This window comes from Mirounga leonina, unplaced genomic scaffold (genome assembly GCF_011800145.1).
Source record: "Mirounga leonina isolate KUSES-001 unplaced genomic scaffold, KU_Mleo_1.0 Mir_176, whole genome shotgun sequence".
NCBI lineage: Eukaryota > Metazoa > Chordata > Mammalia > Carnivora > Phocidae > Mirounga > Mirounga leonina.
In genome coordinates, this window is record NW_023270454.1 from 9,041,491 (window position 1) to 9,059,871 (window position 18,381).

The 18,381-nt window shown below is 34.9% G+C and overlaps 1 protein-coding gene across 10 annotated transcripts in view; it reads left to right on the forward strand.

Annotated features, from left to right (window-relative positions):
- HMBOX1 (homeobox containing 1) overlaps positions 1-18,381 on the forward strand; it is a 213,475-nt gene that overhangs the window by 88,502 nt on the left and 106,592 nt on the right. For all 10 annotated transcript variants that reach the window (XM_035022645.1, XM_035022650.1, XM_035022647.1 and 7 more), the window contains 2 exons: positions 1,170-1,249; positions 11,037-11,513. In XM_035022645.1, coding sequence (XP_034878536.1) covers positions 1,227-1,249; positions 11,037-11,513 — 500 coding nt within the window. In that variant the 5' untranslated portion in view covers positions 1,170-1,226. The remainder of the gene's footprint in view (positions 1-1,169; positions 1,250-11,036; positions 11,514-18,381) is intronic.

Sequence of the window (18,381 nt, forward strand, 5' to 3'; positions counted from 1 at the left end):
GATTTTCTTTGTACTTTATATCTACTTTTTTTTAGGACAGGTATTTCTTAAGTCAGCAAGAAAATTAACTACAACAGGAACTTCATTAAAGCTACAACTTAGGATATGCAAATGTGAAAGGTTTCTAACTTTACCCTGTACATTTCGCATATATCATTAGTCACTGTTAGACACTTCGGCCTTGCTTAATATAATTCAGTGCTGAGTGTGTATTTTAATGTGAGAGTTTTGACATCAACATTTTTAACTTTCGTATAACTTATAATCTTAACTTTGAGTTAATGGAAATTGTTGCTTCTATAGATTGTGGTTTGAAACTGCTAATAAGTTCAGTCAGTAATACATGATCTTTAGCTCCTAAGCCGTGAATAGTAGATTTCATTTTTTGTTAAAATCTATGTCTGAATTGAAAGGGGTCACAGGGTCTGAATGGTGAATAAAGCAGTAGAATGCTAATCAGAAGATAGAAGTACTAGACTCACTCTATTATTAACTTCCACTGTGTTCAGTAATCTAAAATAACATGGATACTAATCTCCTTTTTAAATTGTTAATAATAGCCCCTGCTACTTGATAGTTTGTGAAGTGCTTTCATTGCCATTTTAAAAAAATGTTTTAACTTCTTGTAGCTCTTTGAGGTAGTTATTGATCATCCCTGTTTTATAGATGCAGAAATTGAGACTTAGAGAAATTAAGTCACTCAAGATTTGGGTAGCAGTAAAATAAGTACTAATATACTTGGAACTAGACCCCAGAATTTACCCCACAGTTAAGACCTTTAGCTGTAGTCATGTTGTGGTGGGTTTTTTGCTTATAGGGTGCTGCATAAATGCACTGATATTACTATCAAACAGTGTTCTCAAATGTCACAGTAATATATACATTCCATCGCACATTTATATCTGTTTCTCTTGGTGGTGTCTGATAACATTAAATTTCAGGAGTATGATTTTTATTACTTTTTCCAAGTAAATAACTGTGAAAGCTATTAATAATATTTTTTTATTTTTTAAATTTTGCATCAAACGAAGATTTCATCTTAAAAGTACAAAATAATTTTAAAAACATGGTTACCTGATGTTGACTGTTAATATCTTTAAGTTATATAAAATTTTTATTCAGTATTTGATTAACAAGTATTTCTGAATTTTTCTGTCTTTATTCTACAGAATGGTTAATAACGCTGATCATCTCTAGGAAGGATATTGATTCACCTCATGTAAAGTATGCTCAGTTCCTTTCCAGTGGTGTAAGTATCTAGTCCTTTTCTTAATTTTTATCTTCCCAGTTGTTTTTTTTTTTTTTTAAAGATTTTATTTATTTATTTGAGACAGAGAGAATGAGAGAGAGAGAGAGCACATGAGAGGGGGGAGGGTCAGAGGGAGAAGCAGGCTCCCCGCCGAGCAGGGAGCCCGATGCGGGACTCGATCCCGGGACTCCAGGATCATGACCTGAGCCGAAGGCAGTCGCTTAACCAACTGAGCCACCCAGGCGCCCCCCAGTTGTTTTTAATAAAGTGAAGAAATCATTATGATTATGACCCAAAAATGACAGCAGGCATTCATAGAGTTGAAAGAATTTTTTCATAATCATAGTGGAAAGGAATGAATTTTCAAATCTATCAAACTTTCTCTTTTACCATTTGTTTTCTTTTTTTTTTTTTAAGATTTTATTTATTTGACAGAGAGAGACACAGCAAGAGAGGGAACACAAGCAGGGGGAGTGGGAGAGGGAGAAGCAGACTCCCCGCCTAGCAGGGAGCCTGATGCGGGGCTCGATCCCAGGACTCTGGGATCATGACCTGAGCCGAAGGCAGACGCTTAACGACTGAGCCACCCAGGCACCCCTTACCATTTATTTTCAACTTTGAAGTCTGACATTCATTTTTAACATAAAACTACTCTACTAATTATTTCAAACTTCTTAATAGGTTAGAAACTTACAAAATAGATGGCTAGCTAGTGTTAAATTCCTTGTGACAAGCAGAATATTGGAAGCATATTACCTTAACCTTGCCTTTGTGTGCAAACTCCGAAGCACCTTGGCCATTTTCCTTTACCTCCTGGAGATAATAATGTAGTTAAGCCTGTTAGCTAATGTCATCGGTAGCCTTTCTTTGGAGTCAGGCAAAAAATACCAATTGAGATGGTGGTATTATGTTGAGAGTTTTTTGTGCTAGGATATGAACTGTAACCACTAGTTCGTATTAAATAGGCCTCTGAATAAAAGTATTCCGGGAATTTCAGATATTAGAGAAGATAAAGTATCTATTAGCTCATTAAGTGCATCTTTAGAGTCTAATGCAGAGTGCCTTTAGCATAAGTATTTTCTAAAATTTGGTGCAGTCTGTGTTTCGATTAAATTCCTTCCGTTTTGTTTGACAGTTCTATAATCCAGTAAGTAGACATTAACATAGATTTTCTTTATTATTTGGGTTTTTCATTAAAGTTTTTTTCCTCTCCCATTGACTCTATCATATATCAAAGAATCTCTGGAATAGGCCCAGGTGTTGTGAACTGTAGCCTGAGTTTCTGCTAAATAGCTATATCCTTGGGAAATGGCATGGCACTGCATTGCTTTTGGCCTTAGTTTTTTTTTTTTTTTAATGATATACTTACTAATGGCTGTTTTTAATAGCCATTAGAATGTAAGCATCATGGGGCGCCTGGGTGGCTCAGTTGATTAAGCGATTGCCTTCAGCTCAGGTCATGATCCCAGGCTCCTTCGATCGAGCCCCACATTGGGCTCCCTGCTCAGCCGGAAGCCTGCTTCTTCCTCTCCCACTCCCCCTGCTTGTGTTCCCTCTCACGCTGTCTCTCTCTTTCTCTCTCTCTCCCTGTGTATTAAATAAATAAATAAAATCTTTAAAAAAAAAAAAAAGAATGTAAGCATAATGAGGCCAGGAGTTTTTGCCTGATCCGTCCCTTGTTGAATCCTTTCTGCCAAGTACATGGTCTGACATATAGGCCATATTCAGTAAATGTTAGTTGAATGAATGATTTTTCTCTAAATGGTGTCCAGTTCCCTGATTCCACACCTAATTTATATTTCCCTCTATAAACTTGCAGATTTACTTCGATTTTTTTTCCCCAGACATGTATAAGGTGGCTACAGTAAGAAAATTTCAATCTTAATCAGTGGTAATTTAAAAATAACTATTATATAGTGTGATTGGCACACTGGAATATAATCTCATTTTTCTCAAAGTCTTTTTATTATGAAAAGAACATTTTTGTACTGTTGTTTGTAGTCATAGCCTCTAATCTTTTGTTTTAGTCAGTTCTCTATTGGTTTGAATTACAGAATCATCTTACCATACTGTCAAGCTCAGTCCCCAGTAAATCTTCATTTCTTACTTATTCTCACTTCTTATCTTTTTTTTTTTTTTTAAGATTTTATTTATTTATTTGACACAGAGAAAGCACAAGTAGGCAGAGCGTCAGCAGAGAGAGGGAGAAACAGGCTCTCCACTGAGCAGGGAGCCAGACGTGGGGCTCGATCCCAGGACCTGGGCATCATGACCTGAGCCGAAGGCAGCCTCTTAACCGACTGAGCCACCCAGGCTCCCCTCTTACCATTTTAAACTTTAAGATTCCCACTCCTTTGGTGATAATAATAATTGTGAAAGAGGCTAATGTGCCATAAATAGTAAGAAGGGTCTGAGTACATCTTTAGTTGATGGATATTACGATTACCTCTAGAATGTAAATACCAAGTATGTGAAACAAAACTAACTTATGAGTAGTTCATATTTTGCCTAGTCATTCTAGATAAAAGGATAGCAAGCAGAATCAAGCTGAAGAAGATGCTAAATGCTGTTATTTTAATAAACTCTTAGTAACTATTAATGCTTTACAAGTAAGGTAGTAATGTCATTTTTGCACAGGTGATTTCAAGATTAATCATTTGTAAATGCTTTAACCTTCTTTGCTCTATATGTTTGTAAAATTTCGTTTAAGAAAGTGTTCTGGACCAAATGCCAATCTAAGAAGGGTTTAGGTACAAATCCAAGTAGGGATAAAATTTATTATAAAATAGGTTTACTATTACGGTCTGATAGTGTAGTCTTTTGGAATATCAGTTTATGAACTGAGCCATAATTCCTGAATTTAACTGTTCTTTTATGCTTTAAACATTGTCTGTGTTACTGCAGTGTCAAAATTCTTCTCACATCATTTTCAATTATTGTTGGCCTGAGTCTGCATTCAGATTAGTCATTTAAATTGAAAGACATTCCTTATCCTGTGAATAGCTCTTGTGCTACATAAGAAAGTTAATTCAGTTTTTACATGTTATCTTTTTCTGTTGTAAAAGAATTGCTGGTATCATGGATTTAGATGACCTTTGGAGGTCATTTACTGCTATAATTTCAGGATTACATGCTTAAACTAGGTAAATTTTGAGAAACAAAGTGTGGAAATGACAGGCTGTACCTTTGTTTATGTTAATGCACATGGAGATACTATACTTGATATCCAAGAAAACTTCTAATCTTGGCATTTTCTCAGTGAAATATGGTACATTCAGTGTCATATGCATGATTCGATCCTGGTCATGCCACTATCATTCTACTCTGTAGGGATCATGCATTCCATTTTAGCATTTGTAGATCTTTTTACATTAGGTGTATCTTTGTACTAGGGACCTCTCTTGGTGCAAGGCACAGACATCCAATTTAAACAAGGTATAGCATAAGGGGAAATTTATGCTCTTATATAACAAATATAGAGGACAGAGATGTAGCAGGGACTCGGGAATTACTAGAACAAAGAGTATGAACACTGCAGAGCTTTCTCCTTTGCTCTGCATTTCCTATTATGTCCTACAGAGTCGCTTATTTCACACTGTGAGGAATGTATCAGACTAATACCTTCCTGCAGCTGAGCATGGTTATAGTGACTATCCATTTTCCTGCTGATCTAACCTGAATATTTTGAGGAGAGCAAGGCTTGGCTTCCTTATGTGCCCACCGTGTTGGCTAGGAGGTGGGGTATTACAAGTGGCAGTCCCAAGAACATGTGGTTGGAAACAGCGAGGCACTCTAGGCAGAAAAAAGAATACCTATGTTCTGTTATCTCCTTTTATGGCTTTTGGAATAAAAGTGTTTCCCATAGTGAATCTGAAATGACATAAAATATTAACTTGTTTCAGATACTGTGAATCTTGATAGTTCTAATATAAGCTTTGGGATGGTACTTTTCAGTAGCAGGTTAAATTCATATAAAATTTATTTTAGTTTTAGGCTGTCATACAGTGTGCTGCTCCATGCAGAAAAAGGTTTAAAGAATCATACAGCTACTACCTGCTCTGATATAAATAGGATAGGAAAATAAATAGGAAAAAATCAGGATTGATGGTTTTTGTCCATATAATAAAAACAGTTCTCGAAGTCTCATTTAAACTAAGGTCAGTTTAGGGTGTATTTTGAAAGCATTAAGACTGAAGTTAGCAAAGGACAGGTCTACTTTATTTACAAGGGGAAAGAATAATGTATAGAAACCTCAACTTACCAAATCAGTAAATTCAGGGGTTAATTATTTGGATTACTAAAGGGATTGGGCAGGTACATTTATTTATTTATTTATTTATTTATTATTTTAAAATTTTTTTAAAGATTTTTAAAATTTATTTGAGAGAGAGAGTGCATCACAAGCAGGGGGAGGGGCAGAGGGAGGGAGAGGGACAAGCAGACTCACCACTGAGCAGGGAGCCCGGTGTGGGGCTCGATCCCAGAACCCTGGGACATTTAACTGACTGAGCCACCCAGGAGCCCCTGTTTTTTAATTTCTAATTTTAATTCCAGAATATTTAACATACAGTGTTATATTAGTTTCAGATTTACCATATAGTGATTCACCAATTCTGTACATTACTCAGTGCTCATCATGATGTGTACTCTTAATCCCCTTCACCTGTTTCACCCATCCCTCACCTACCTCCCCTCTCACAGTTTGTTCTCTATATTTGAGTCTGTTTTTTTTGTTTGTCTCTTTTATTCTTTGTATTTGTTTTGTTCCTTAAATTCCACATGAGTGAAATCATGGTATTTGTCTTTCTCTGACTGATTTCACTTAGATTTATACTGTCTAGTTCTATCCGTGTAGTTACAAATGGGAAGATTTCATTATTTTTATGACTAATATTCCTCTCTCTCTCTCTCTATATATATATATATACACACACACACACATATATATACTACATCTTCTTTATCCATTCATCTAACAGTGGACATTTGGGCTGCTTCCATAATTTGGCTATTAATAATGTTGCAATAAACATAGGGGTGCATCTATCTTTTTGAATTAGTGTTTTCATTTTCTTTGGGTAAATATCCAGTAGTGGAATTACTGGATCATAGGATAGTTCTATTTTTAATTTTTTGAGGCACCTCCATACTATTTTCCACAGTGGCTGCACCAGTTTGCATTCTCACCAACAGTGCACATGAGTTCCTTTTTCTCCACATCCTCACCAATACTTCTTGTTTCTTGTGTTTTTGACGTTAGCCATTCTGACAGGTGTGAGGTGATATCTCATTGTAGTTTTGATTTGCATTTCCTTGATGATGAGTGATGTTGAACATCTTTTCGTGTGTCTGTTGGCCATCTATATGTCTTCTTTAGAAAAATGTCTATTCAAGTCCTCTGCCCATTTTTAAATTGGATTATTTGGGTTTTTTGGTGTTAAGTTATATAAATTCTTTATGTATTTTGGATACTGACCCTTTATTGGGTATATCATTTGCAAATCTCTTCTCCCATTTAGTAGGTTGTCTTTTAGTTTTGTTGTTTCTTTTGCTGTGCAGAAGCTTTTTCTTTTATGTAGTCCCAATTGTTTATTTTTGTTTTTGTTTCCCTTGCCTCAGGAGACATATCTAGAAAGGTGTTGTCATGGCCAGTGTCAGAGACACTACTGTCTGTGCTCTCTTCTAGGATTTTTATGGTTTCAGGTCTCACATTTAGGTCCTTAATCCATTTTGAGTTTACTTTTGTGTATGGTATAAGAAAGTGGTCCAGTTTCACTCATTTGCATGTAGTTGTTCAGTTTTCCCAACACCATTTGTTGAAGAGATTTTTTCCTATTGCATATTCTTGCCTCCTTTGTCGAAGATTAATTAACCACATAATCATGGGATTATTTCTGAGCTTTCTGTTCTGTTCTATTGATCTGTGTGTTTATTTCTGTGCCAGTACCATACTGTTTTGATTACTAGTGATTTGTAGTATATCTTGAAATCTGGGATGGTGATACCTCCAGTTTAGTTCTTTTTTCCAGATTGTTTTGGCTATTTGGGTCATCTGTGGTTCCATACAAATTTTAGGAGTATTTGCTCTAGTTTTGTGAAAAATGCTGTTAGTGTTTTGATAGGGATTGCATTAAATCTACAGATTGCTTTGGGTAGTATGGACATTTTAACAGTATTGGTTTTTACAATCCATGAGCATGGAATATGTTTCCATTTGTTTGTGTCATTTGGCATCTGCTTTTAAAGAGAAGTTCCTAGGATTAGGGTTTAATACATTGCTAAACACTGATAGAGCAGACAAATGGCTAAGGGTTATAGCAGAAACTAAAGTATTAAGTGTCTCTTATAAGCCACTTGGAAAATGTTCACATAGCTCTTTCAACAAACTTTATTTAAGCCTAATATACCTACTGAAAATGCACAGATCACTAGTCACTACTTGGTGGATATTCACACTGTATATACCAGTGTAATATAACTAGCATAGAACACAGAACATTACCAACACTGCATAACATTTTAATAATAGATCATTTATGTGAAGCCAGGTATATTGTTCTTTTGAAATTGATCAGGAGAAAAAAATAAATGAGTTACTCTGGTTGCAGTTTTCTCATCTCTCCCAACTAGATGATGATATATTAGGGAGGGGGATATATTAAGCTAACAAGTAGTAAAGTACAGTTGTAATATCCAAAGCATTTAAAGATTTATTTATTTGAGTGAGAGAGAGTACGAGCTCGTGAGCTGGGAGAGGGGCACAGGGAGAGAATATTCAAGCAGACTCCTTGCTGAGCCAGGAGACTCACACAGGGCTTGACCCCACGACCCATGAGATCATGACCTGAGCCAAAACCAAGAGTCGGACGTTTAACTGACTGAGCCACCCAGGTGCCCCATAGCCAAAGCAGTTAGAATAGCTAATGATTGGAAACAGTCTATGTGTCTAAAATAGGATGGATAAACAAACATGTAGTATATTCCTATAATGAAGTACTACTCAACAATAAAAAGGAACAAACTGCTGATACACACTACATTGGACATGAATCTCAAAAACTTTATGCTGAATGAAAAGAGTACATAGAAATTCCATTTATGTAAAGTTCTAGAACAGGGAAAACTTATCTGTGATGGGAAAAATCTGAGCAGTGGTTCCCTGTGAGAGAAGGGGCCAAGGATTAACTGGGAAGGGGGCACTTCTTGGGATGTTAGTTTTATTCTGTATCTTCACAGGCGTTTTCACAGGTTATGTATTTCTTTTTTACAGTATGTACTTCTCAAAAGTCATAGAATGGTAAACATAAGACTTGTGTATTTTCTTTTATGTAAATTTTACCTCAAAAGAAAAAACCTGAACAAATACTGGGTTCTAATTAATGCAATGCATGTGGAAGTATATAGGAGAAAGTGTACAGATGTCTGTAACTGATTTTAAAATGCATAAAAAATAAGATGAATATAGGTATGGCTACATAAGGGAAGGGATAGTTAAGTTATAAAGCAAATAAAATGTTAACAGTAAAATATAGATGGTTAGTATGTGAGTGTTCACTGCAAATTTCTTTTAATTTTTGTGTATGTTTAATGTTTTTCATTATAAAATGTTGGAGGAAAAACCCAGGCAATCAAGAAAGAATGTAATAATCATGAAAATAGGACTTGTATCATGGATAGCTTGTCACAGTGAGTATTGGAAGACAGCGGAAGATAACATACAAGTCTAAGGCAGACTCTGCGACCTGTGACACAAATGGCTTGCAGCATGTTATTTGTGGTCCACAAAATGTGTTTGTTTTATTTTTAATTAGCCTGTCTCTAAAAGTAGAGTGATTTCACATAAAAATTCTAGATTTCTGCCTGCTTATTTTTAGAAGGATTTGAAAGACAAAATCAATGGAACAGAGTAGAGAATCCAAAGGTAGATAGAGATTTGTGTGGAAATTTTGTATATGAAAAAGGTTGTATTTCAGATTAGAGGAGAAGAGACATATTACTCAGTAAAGCATATTGGACAGCCACCTATGCATTTGGGAAAAAATAAAGCTCAAATCCTTTCACACTCATTAAGTAAATATAAATTCCAGGTGGAGCAAAGGTTTAAATTTAAAAACCTATTACTAGGACCTCTAGTCCATCAGTAGAGTGGTTTTATCTAAGTGTTTTTTTTTTTTTAAGATTATTTATTTACTTATTTATTTGACAAAGAGAGAACAAGAGAGAGAACAAGAGAGAGACAGAGAGCAAGCACAAGAGGGGGACCGGCAGGCAGGGGAGAAGCAGGCTCCCCGCTGAGCAAGGAGCCTGATGTGAGGCTCCATCCCAGGACCCTGGCATCATGACCTGAGCCGAAGGCAGCTGCTCAACTGACTGAGCCACCTAGGCGCCCCCTATCCAAGTGGTTTTAACTGGACACTTAAGAGTTCAACAGCCTATATCCCAAATCATAGGATTCTAGTAAGTCCCGCTATATGTTGGAAAGCAGAATAATATATGATTTTGGAGTCAGTAAGATCTAGGTTTAAATCTTTTTTCTACTCTTAATCAGACTTTTTGCAAGGTACAGAACCACTCTGAAACTTAGTTTCCTCAATGATGAGTCAATATAAGATTTTAAAAGTCTGCCACAGGACTTTGTTGTGAGGATCAGATGAAATTACATTCTATGAAACTCTTGCCTAATGCCTGCCTAGAAGTGAATGTTCAGTAAATTTTTAGTATAGAGGGATGAAGAAACAGACTTTGAACAGCTGTGGGGAACTGGCCCAGAACAGATGTTTACCTGTACAGGATGAGAAAATTCCTTGATATTTATTTCCATTATCAAACATTTATTAAGAGCTTACTGTATGCCATGCATCCTATTTGGCACTAGAACTATAAAAAAAATCTTTAAAAAAATCTTAAATTAGGAAAGTCAGGTTTTATAAGAAAGGAATTCAAGTAGTGAGAATTTTTAAATTTGATAATTCGCTTAAACTTAATATTATTATGACTCTGACATTTTCTGGCTTGCTAGAGTTTCTTGTGTTAGTTAAAGGAAACATAATGTGGAAGCAATTTCCCAAGAAAAATGAATAGTTTGGCTGCAACCATGAAAGATCCATTTCTCGGGATAACTATTAAGAGAGAATGCATTACAGAGATGAGATACTAAACAAAATTGCTAAGTGGTGGGTGAAGTGGTGCTTAATAAGTTTTTTTATGTACCTTCTTACTTTTCCATTTAAATTTTTGCTGGTTATTAGTATTTGCCTGAGCTTACCTTACCAAGTCATTTGTTTACACTAAATGAAGATACAGACTTCCTAGGTCAGTTTTGCTGATATTTATTAAAACAAGATAATATAAACTGTTTTCACAACAACTTTTCATTAATAGTACTCTAATGTAGAGTAATGAATTTGAGATGGAAAAAACACCTGTGAATAATCACAAATGGGCTAGACAAAAAGTGTATGTATGTAATCTGTTGTTTGGTATTATTGCCATAACTGAAATTTTGGTTCAGATATTTACCAAATTGAGGAAAGTGTAAATTGTATGCCATATGAAATTGGGTTTTGTGTTACACCTAATAAACTCAGTAACTGTACCAATCCATTTGCCATGACAAAAAACATTTTAGCATGGAGTGATAATAACTGTTATAATAATAATGTGTTAATCATTTTCAGTAAAGAAATTGATGTAGAAATATTTTGCATCATCTCCTGAGCATTCTCTATAATGATATGTTCTTTGGTACATGTTGTAAATAAAAGGATTTTTTTTTTTTTTTTTTTAGTTTGCTGGAAACCATGTCTCACTATACAGATGAACCCAGATTTACCATAGAGCAGATAGATCTCCTTCAGCGCCTTCGGCGTACTGGAATGACTAAACATGAAATTCTCCACGCCTTGGAAACTTTGGACCGTCTTGATCAAGAGCATAGTGACAAGTTTGGAAGAAGGTCCAGCTATGGAGGAAGTTCTTATGGAAATAGTACCAACAATGTTCCAGCATCTTCCTCCACAGCTACAGCTTCCACACAGACCCAGCATTCTGGAATGTCCCCATCTCCTAGCAACAGTTATGATACCTCCCCACAGCCTTGCACTACCAATCAAAATGGGAGGGAGAATAATGAGCGATTATCCACGTCCAATGGAAAGATGTCACCCACTCGCTACCATGCAAACAGCATGGGTCAGAGGTCTTACAGTTTTGAAGCCTCAGAAGAGGACCTAGATGTAGATGATAAAGTGGAGGAATTAATGAGGTTAGTTCTTTTGCTTACTCAGAGTCCCCAAAATGTCTATGTTCTTAGATTGGTTTTGAGTAATATACTGTATTTCAGCTACTTACCTATAGGAACTATGATTTCCCCCTCCTCCCCTTGGAGATGAAAGAAAATATTTTCAAATTTTATGATTTTAATTCAAATTTTGTCTTCTCTACCTTAGCCCTCTTTGCTGCTTGATAACAGCCTTTTCCATTCTGTTTATCAAAGCAGAAGTTAGCCTTCTCTTTATAGTACTAATTGCTAACATCTGAATTTTCTGAATTGTTAACACATTCTAATCCTTAGAGTTTTCTGATAAGATGATTTTATCATGATACAGAATTTGTACACTTAGTTTTTCACTCTAATATACCACAACAAAATAATTTTGAGCACCTATTATATAAAAAGCTGTGTTCTTAGGAAGAAAAATAGACATGGTTTCTACCCCTAAGAAGCTAAAAGTTCTAATTTAATAGATGCCACACACACACACACATACATTATCTATTACAAGGTAAGTGTAAGCCTTTGTTGTTTTAAACACTGAGAAAAGAAGTCCACTTTCAAAAGAGGTAATTAGGAAGGGCTTCACACTGGACCTGGAACACTTTGAGGCCAGTAATCATGTGATTTTGAATGTTGTTTCCAGGATCTAGAATTGTCCTTGGCACATGCTAAGGGTTTAATGTGTTAAGTGAATGGATGAATTTGAGCTAAATCTAAAAGGATAGCTTTTGTTTTGAAATATAGGAACTTTATTTAAAGTTAAGGGAATAGTAAAAGGTAGAGAAGGCAAGGCATGTTTAGTTTTATAAAGGTTGCATGGGCTAGACGATGGTAATAAGAATATTATATTAGGATGCAGTACAGGTTTGGGAATATCTGAGTTCCACACAAGTAGTTTATGTTTAATTTGATTGGCATTAAGGATTTTTTACAGGTCTGTAGGAATAGACATAAAAGCATTATTTTCAATAGATTATCACTACTGTAGTAGGAGGAAAGCCTGCAGATAGATTAGTTACAGTAGATAAAGAAGCTGTAGCACAAATTGGTCAGAATAAAGTTAGAACCTATAATTATGAGTTATAGTTCTTCCTAAGGATTTTAAGACTAAAGATAGTATAATGGTGACTTAATACTGTATATGGAAGATCTATTCTATAGTACCACAGTGGTAAAATCTTTTAAATAAACTGTCCCAACTTTATTTTTAGGGTAGCACTGCCTTATATGGAATTGTGAACTAAATGGACTATTGCATCAAGATTCCAATGTAATTCCTGTAATGAATAGTTTCATAGAGCAGCCATAGAACCCTGTTACTTCCACTCCCCCTGCTTGTGTTTTCTCTCTTGCTGTGTGTCTGTCAAATAAATAAATAAACTTAAAAAAAAAACAAACTTAAAAATATAAGAGATCAGTTTGGTTTTGAATTCATTTTCACTTGTTAAAGCAGCTGGCCACAGTTCAGATGTTCCTTTTGAATTTAACATGTGTATCATTGTCATGATTGAGAGGGAGAACCATTGCAGCAAGTAGAAGTTACTTAAGTCATTGAAATATGACAAGGTTAGCTTTTAATTATCCTGAGTAGAGAGGAATCAACAATAAAATTTATACTGTTGCTGTCATTAATCAGTTTTAATAAGCTTTTAACATAACAATTAATTCCCAAATGTGTATTAGACTACCACAAAATTTGGGGAAACTTTCTTGTTAACAAAAGGCTCTGAAGATTGGCCAAGGTCTAAAATTTGACTACAAGGGTCTAAAAACGTAACTACTAGCTCTTACATTGGCATAATGTTGTAATACAACTATGTTCTCAAAATAAACAGAAAACCTATTTAGCAATGATTAGGATTTGTAGTTAAATCCCACAATTAACACACATTCAAGTTTTATCATTAAAAATATACATGTTTTTGCATTGTTACCAGCATTTAATTTACTGCCACTTGTTGCATAGTTAGGCTACTTTATCTTTACCCTATTCTCTGCTTCTTTCTATGAACTACTACTTCGGTTCTCTAATCATCTAAGGGTCTCATTGAACCTTCTGGCTCTCTGTGGTTCTCTGCCATTGTGTCCTCACCCACACCTGCATTCCTCCTTTGTGCCCACCTCTTATTTTTCTCAAGTTTGCACATAATAACAATCCTTAGGTCAGAGGGAGAAGTTTATTGCATGACTGTTCTCACTTTTAATCATTATAACCATGCTGTGTATGAGGTACAGCAGAGAAATTGAGATTCATAAAATTTAAATAACTGACCCAAGAAATTTTAAATATTAAGTGGCAGAGCCTGAATTCTAACCTATGTCTTTATTACCATGTCTCTGGTATCTGTTGCCTCTGTAAATAAGTTTTTCATATCTGTAGATTTCAATAAGATTTTAAGAACAGTGGTTGATGTAACACAAGTGAAAGTTGTGAATGCCTTAATGGGCTGTTGTTCCTCCCTCCCTCTACCGTCACATGGTATTTGCCACTTCAAATCAGTTACTAACCAGATGAATCTTTATTTGGTAGAATGTTAGAGAAATTTTTGAGCAGTGAATTTTTCTGAGTATCCTGTGCCACATAGGACTGTACTGCCCTCTCTAATCACTCAACACTATGATATTGTAGTGGGTTAGATTTGGTGGGCTGTAAGTGGGGAGAATGGGTACCTGAATGCCTTCCTGCCTCCTTTTCTAGATAATCATATATAAGTCATATCTTGCATGCTCCATAGCACTCAATCATAAGTTAATATTTTTCAAATCACAACCCATTGAGTTAATACCTACTAATTTCAAGGTACACAAAGGAAATTTTTTATAGAAATTAACTTATAGGGGCGCCTGGTGGCTCAGTCGTTAAGTGTCTGCCTTCAGCTCAGGTCATGATCCCAGGGTCCTGGGATCAAGCCCCGCATCCGGCTCCTCGCTCTGCAGGAATCCTGCTTCTCCCTCTCCCACTCCCCCTGCTCCTGTTCCCTCTCTCGCTGTATCTATCTCTGTCAAATGAATAAATAAAATCTTAAAAAAAAAAATTAACTTATAACTGTACACCTGATCAACTTAAAGAATCAGAAAGAGAGAAACTGCTACTTTTCCCATTTTTTTAATTGATTGGGGTGAAAAAAAAAGACACCAGATAGTGAGTTCTCAACAAATTATTGAATATATAACATTTTAGGAAGGACTTTAAAGCCAAGAGCTAGAGTGAAAACCCATTTCACATATTAGTATTTTTAAAATGCATCTATTAACATACATATTTATATATCGGTATATATATACATTTGTTAATATTATAGTGTAGATCTGTTCTTTCATGTATATTATAAAATAACAGTTGAAATGAGGCTTATCAGGAATTCATAAACAATGCCATGTATTAAGTTGTTATTCTTAACTACCTATGTACTAAATTTTATGACTGTTTGTATTTTATGTAAGATCCAGGACTTTATTCCGAATGCTTGACTAGATCCCTAACAATCGGTGATTTAGGGATACGTATTTCCTAAATTCAGTTACAATGTTGTGTATACATATAGAGTAGCTTTTCTTTTAAAAATTTTAAATTATGCTTTATCTCCCTGAGTAGAAATGAAAGGGAGCAGGTTCTTATTCAAAAGTTAAAGAATTTGTATGTAATTGTATTTTCCCATCTGTGATATAGTCTGTCTTTGTAGGTATTGCTCCATCTCTGGAAGTCTTTGAGATAGATGGCTGCCTTTAAGGAGTCCTAAAGAATGTATAGTATATATCAACTGAGAGGATATGGAAGATCTTAAAGCATACAACTTTTAAACATGTACTCTTTAATAGTCTTTGTTCCAGAAATGGAAGGATTGCCATTTTGAGCTAGCATAAATAACTTTTTCCATTCTGATTTGGGAAGCTTAAACATATTTGAGATTAAGAATTTAGAGCTGTTTTCTAAATTATCTAGATCAGGTTTGCCATTTTACAACCTTTTATCTTCAGCTACAAATTTGTTCATTCATTAAACAAATTAAGCTCTATTATATGCAAACCCCACGATGAATAAGACACAATCTTTGTGCTAAAAGATTTCAGTCTAGTAGGAGCGATAAGACCAGATCGGAACAACTATAATATAGAATAGCATGTAATATATTAGCATGTGAGTAGTATAATTGAAATGATAAAGTTAGTTATTAGAAGAAGGAGATCTTTTTTAGCTGTGAGGATCAGGGAGAACTTCTCTGAATAGATGACAGTTAAATTGTGTCTTAAAGAAAGGGTGATTCTACAAAGAGGCATTACTGATTAATTCATTTGGATATTAAGAAAGGTCTGTAGATAACAATGGAAAGTTTAGCAAGTTATAAAAATAATGGTAATGGAGGATGGAAAGGAAGAATTTTATCTTCATGTGGAAAGCACCCAGAGAGAAGAATTCAACATGGCTGTGATTTGGAAAAGGTGGTAGGAGGAGATGACATGGATTTTAAGTGGTTTGATGCAAATAGACTGGTAGCTTATCTTGGAAGTAAGCTATGGAATCAAAGAAAGATCAACTTGTGTTTCACTTTAATTTCATAAGACTTGAGGAATACAAATCATGAGGAATGTGAGATTTTATAAGAAGTGAATTGTGATGAGTGCTGGGTGATTAAAATAAAAACTTGAAAAAATTAGTACTCAGAAAAAAGAGAAGTGAAGAAAAGGGATTCATTCTTTTTAAAGAGGATGAAAAACTTCAAATAAAGGGAGAAAGTAAGTAGTAGGAGAGTATATGAAAATAGATTTGGAGTAAATGAAGGAGTTTTCACACCAAGAAACTGGTCATTTCACAGAGTTACGATGTGGACAGTAGGAGAGGCAACTTGTTAAAGGAGACTGAATGAGGGGGGATATTTGAAAGTTTAAAGAACAAGTTAACCCTGTAGAATGGAGGTCTTTGAAATACACAAGAGAACTGGACACAAGTGAAAGTTGAATACCATTACTATTTTGAAAATACAGGTTCTGTATTTTCTGAAAGCTTGAGTTATACCACTTCACTTTTAGGAAAGCCTCCATTAGTACCTGTTTTCACTAACTGAAAGAAATCTGAAGGGGATTTTTACTTTTACAAAAAAATGCTGTTACCATACTAATGTTGGTCTTTTATAAAAGCAGAGTGGCGTAATGCAAACTTTCAGAAAGCAGGGGATACGTGTACCTAGTGAAAATAACTAGATGACACATCATTGCTTGTGTCTAAATTGACTTCATAGAAATCTTTCCATGGTGCCTTAAAGTACCTCATGCAGATGTTTACTTCAGTCATAGGTAGTTACAGCATATCATTTTGTTTCTTCTTTACCTGGAATTCTTTCTGGGGTTTTATAAAATAATAGTCATTGTTTATTGAATGCTTTTACAGTTTCAAATATTTTTACATTGAAGAATTTTTTATTTTATTTATTATACACACACACATATGCACACATTTCATATATATTTCATTTAAATTTAATTTCAGTGTGTGGAGAAAAATTTTTAAGAGTCTTGTGATGAGGGTTTTATTGTTCTCATTTTACTAGATGATGAAACCAGGGTCCAGCTATATTAAATGACTTGCCCAAGCATAACCTTATTTTTTAAGTCTTATGTTTTTCTTTGATTTGAAAAAGCTTCTCTCTGGTAAAGCAGCTGACAAAAGAGGTTTTGTTATTATTTTTTTTTACTCATCGTGGATACTTACAAACTTGCCAAGTATCTAAAAATATAGTCTATGAGAGGGTAAGTGAATTGCTGCTATTTTGCAGACTTTCTGAAGTTCCTTCTGTCTCAATGCAGCCCTTGATAATATCATACTGCAAAGCTGTGAATAATTCACAAACTGGATATTTCCTATTGGAATAATTGAGTGTTATGTCCTCTTTATGATTTAGTGTCTACTCTAGGTGAATTTGATTTAAGATAAATTGATTTAAATTCCAATTTAAATCAGTAGTCAAGAAAATACCATTTAATCATTTTCCCCAAAAGCACATTTTTTATTTAACCTTAATAAATATTCTCTTAAACTTGGTTTTCACTTTCTTAGAAGGATATTCTATATATTGCAATGCAGTGCTTTATTTAAATTTTTTCAGATTAATTTTGAAGTTGTATCAGAAACTGAATGATTTGGTTGTTTTATTTACATAAAGCAAATGAAATTCATACTGCTGAAGTTATCTCTTGCTCAGCTAATTATTGGTGGATATTTAAGAGCATTTGGCCTATACTACCTGTATTTTACTGAGCAGTTTGTTTTATTTGACTTTAAAGTGTATTTATTTGTGCCTTTTTCTTTCAGATACACAATTTTTTAATAAAATGGGAATGCATATTTTTCAAAGAAATACTTCAAATATAAACAAGTGAAAGTTTTGGAAAGAATCTAGCTGGTATCTAGATCAGAATCTAGATGAGTATGAGAAATTTTAAATCTTTTTTTTTTTTAAGATTTTATTTATTTATTTGAGAGAGAGAGAATGAGAGACAGAGAGCATGAGAGGGAAGAGGGCAGAGGGAGAAGCAGACCCCCTGCTGAGCAGGGAGCCCGATGTGGGACTCGATCCCGGGACTCCAGGATCATGACCTGAGCCGAAGGCAGTCGCTTAACCAACTGAGCCACCCAGGCACCCGAGTATGAGAAATTTTAAATATTGGATTAGGCAGCTGACTATTTTCTTTCTCTAAGAATCTTTTTGATTAGGATTTCCAACCAGTAGATCAGGAATATACTGTAGAGCTTCAGATTGAAGGTTGTCCCTACTATCGCTTCTCTGCCCCTTTCCAGAATTCCTGAAAGGGAACATGGAGTCCACCAACAGAATGTATTGCCACTCCTCACCAAGGGGCT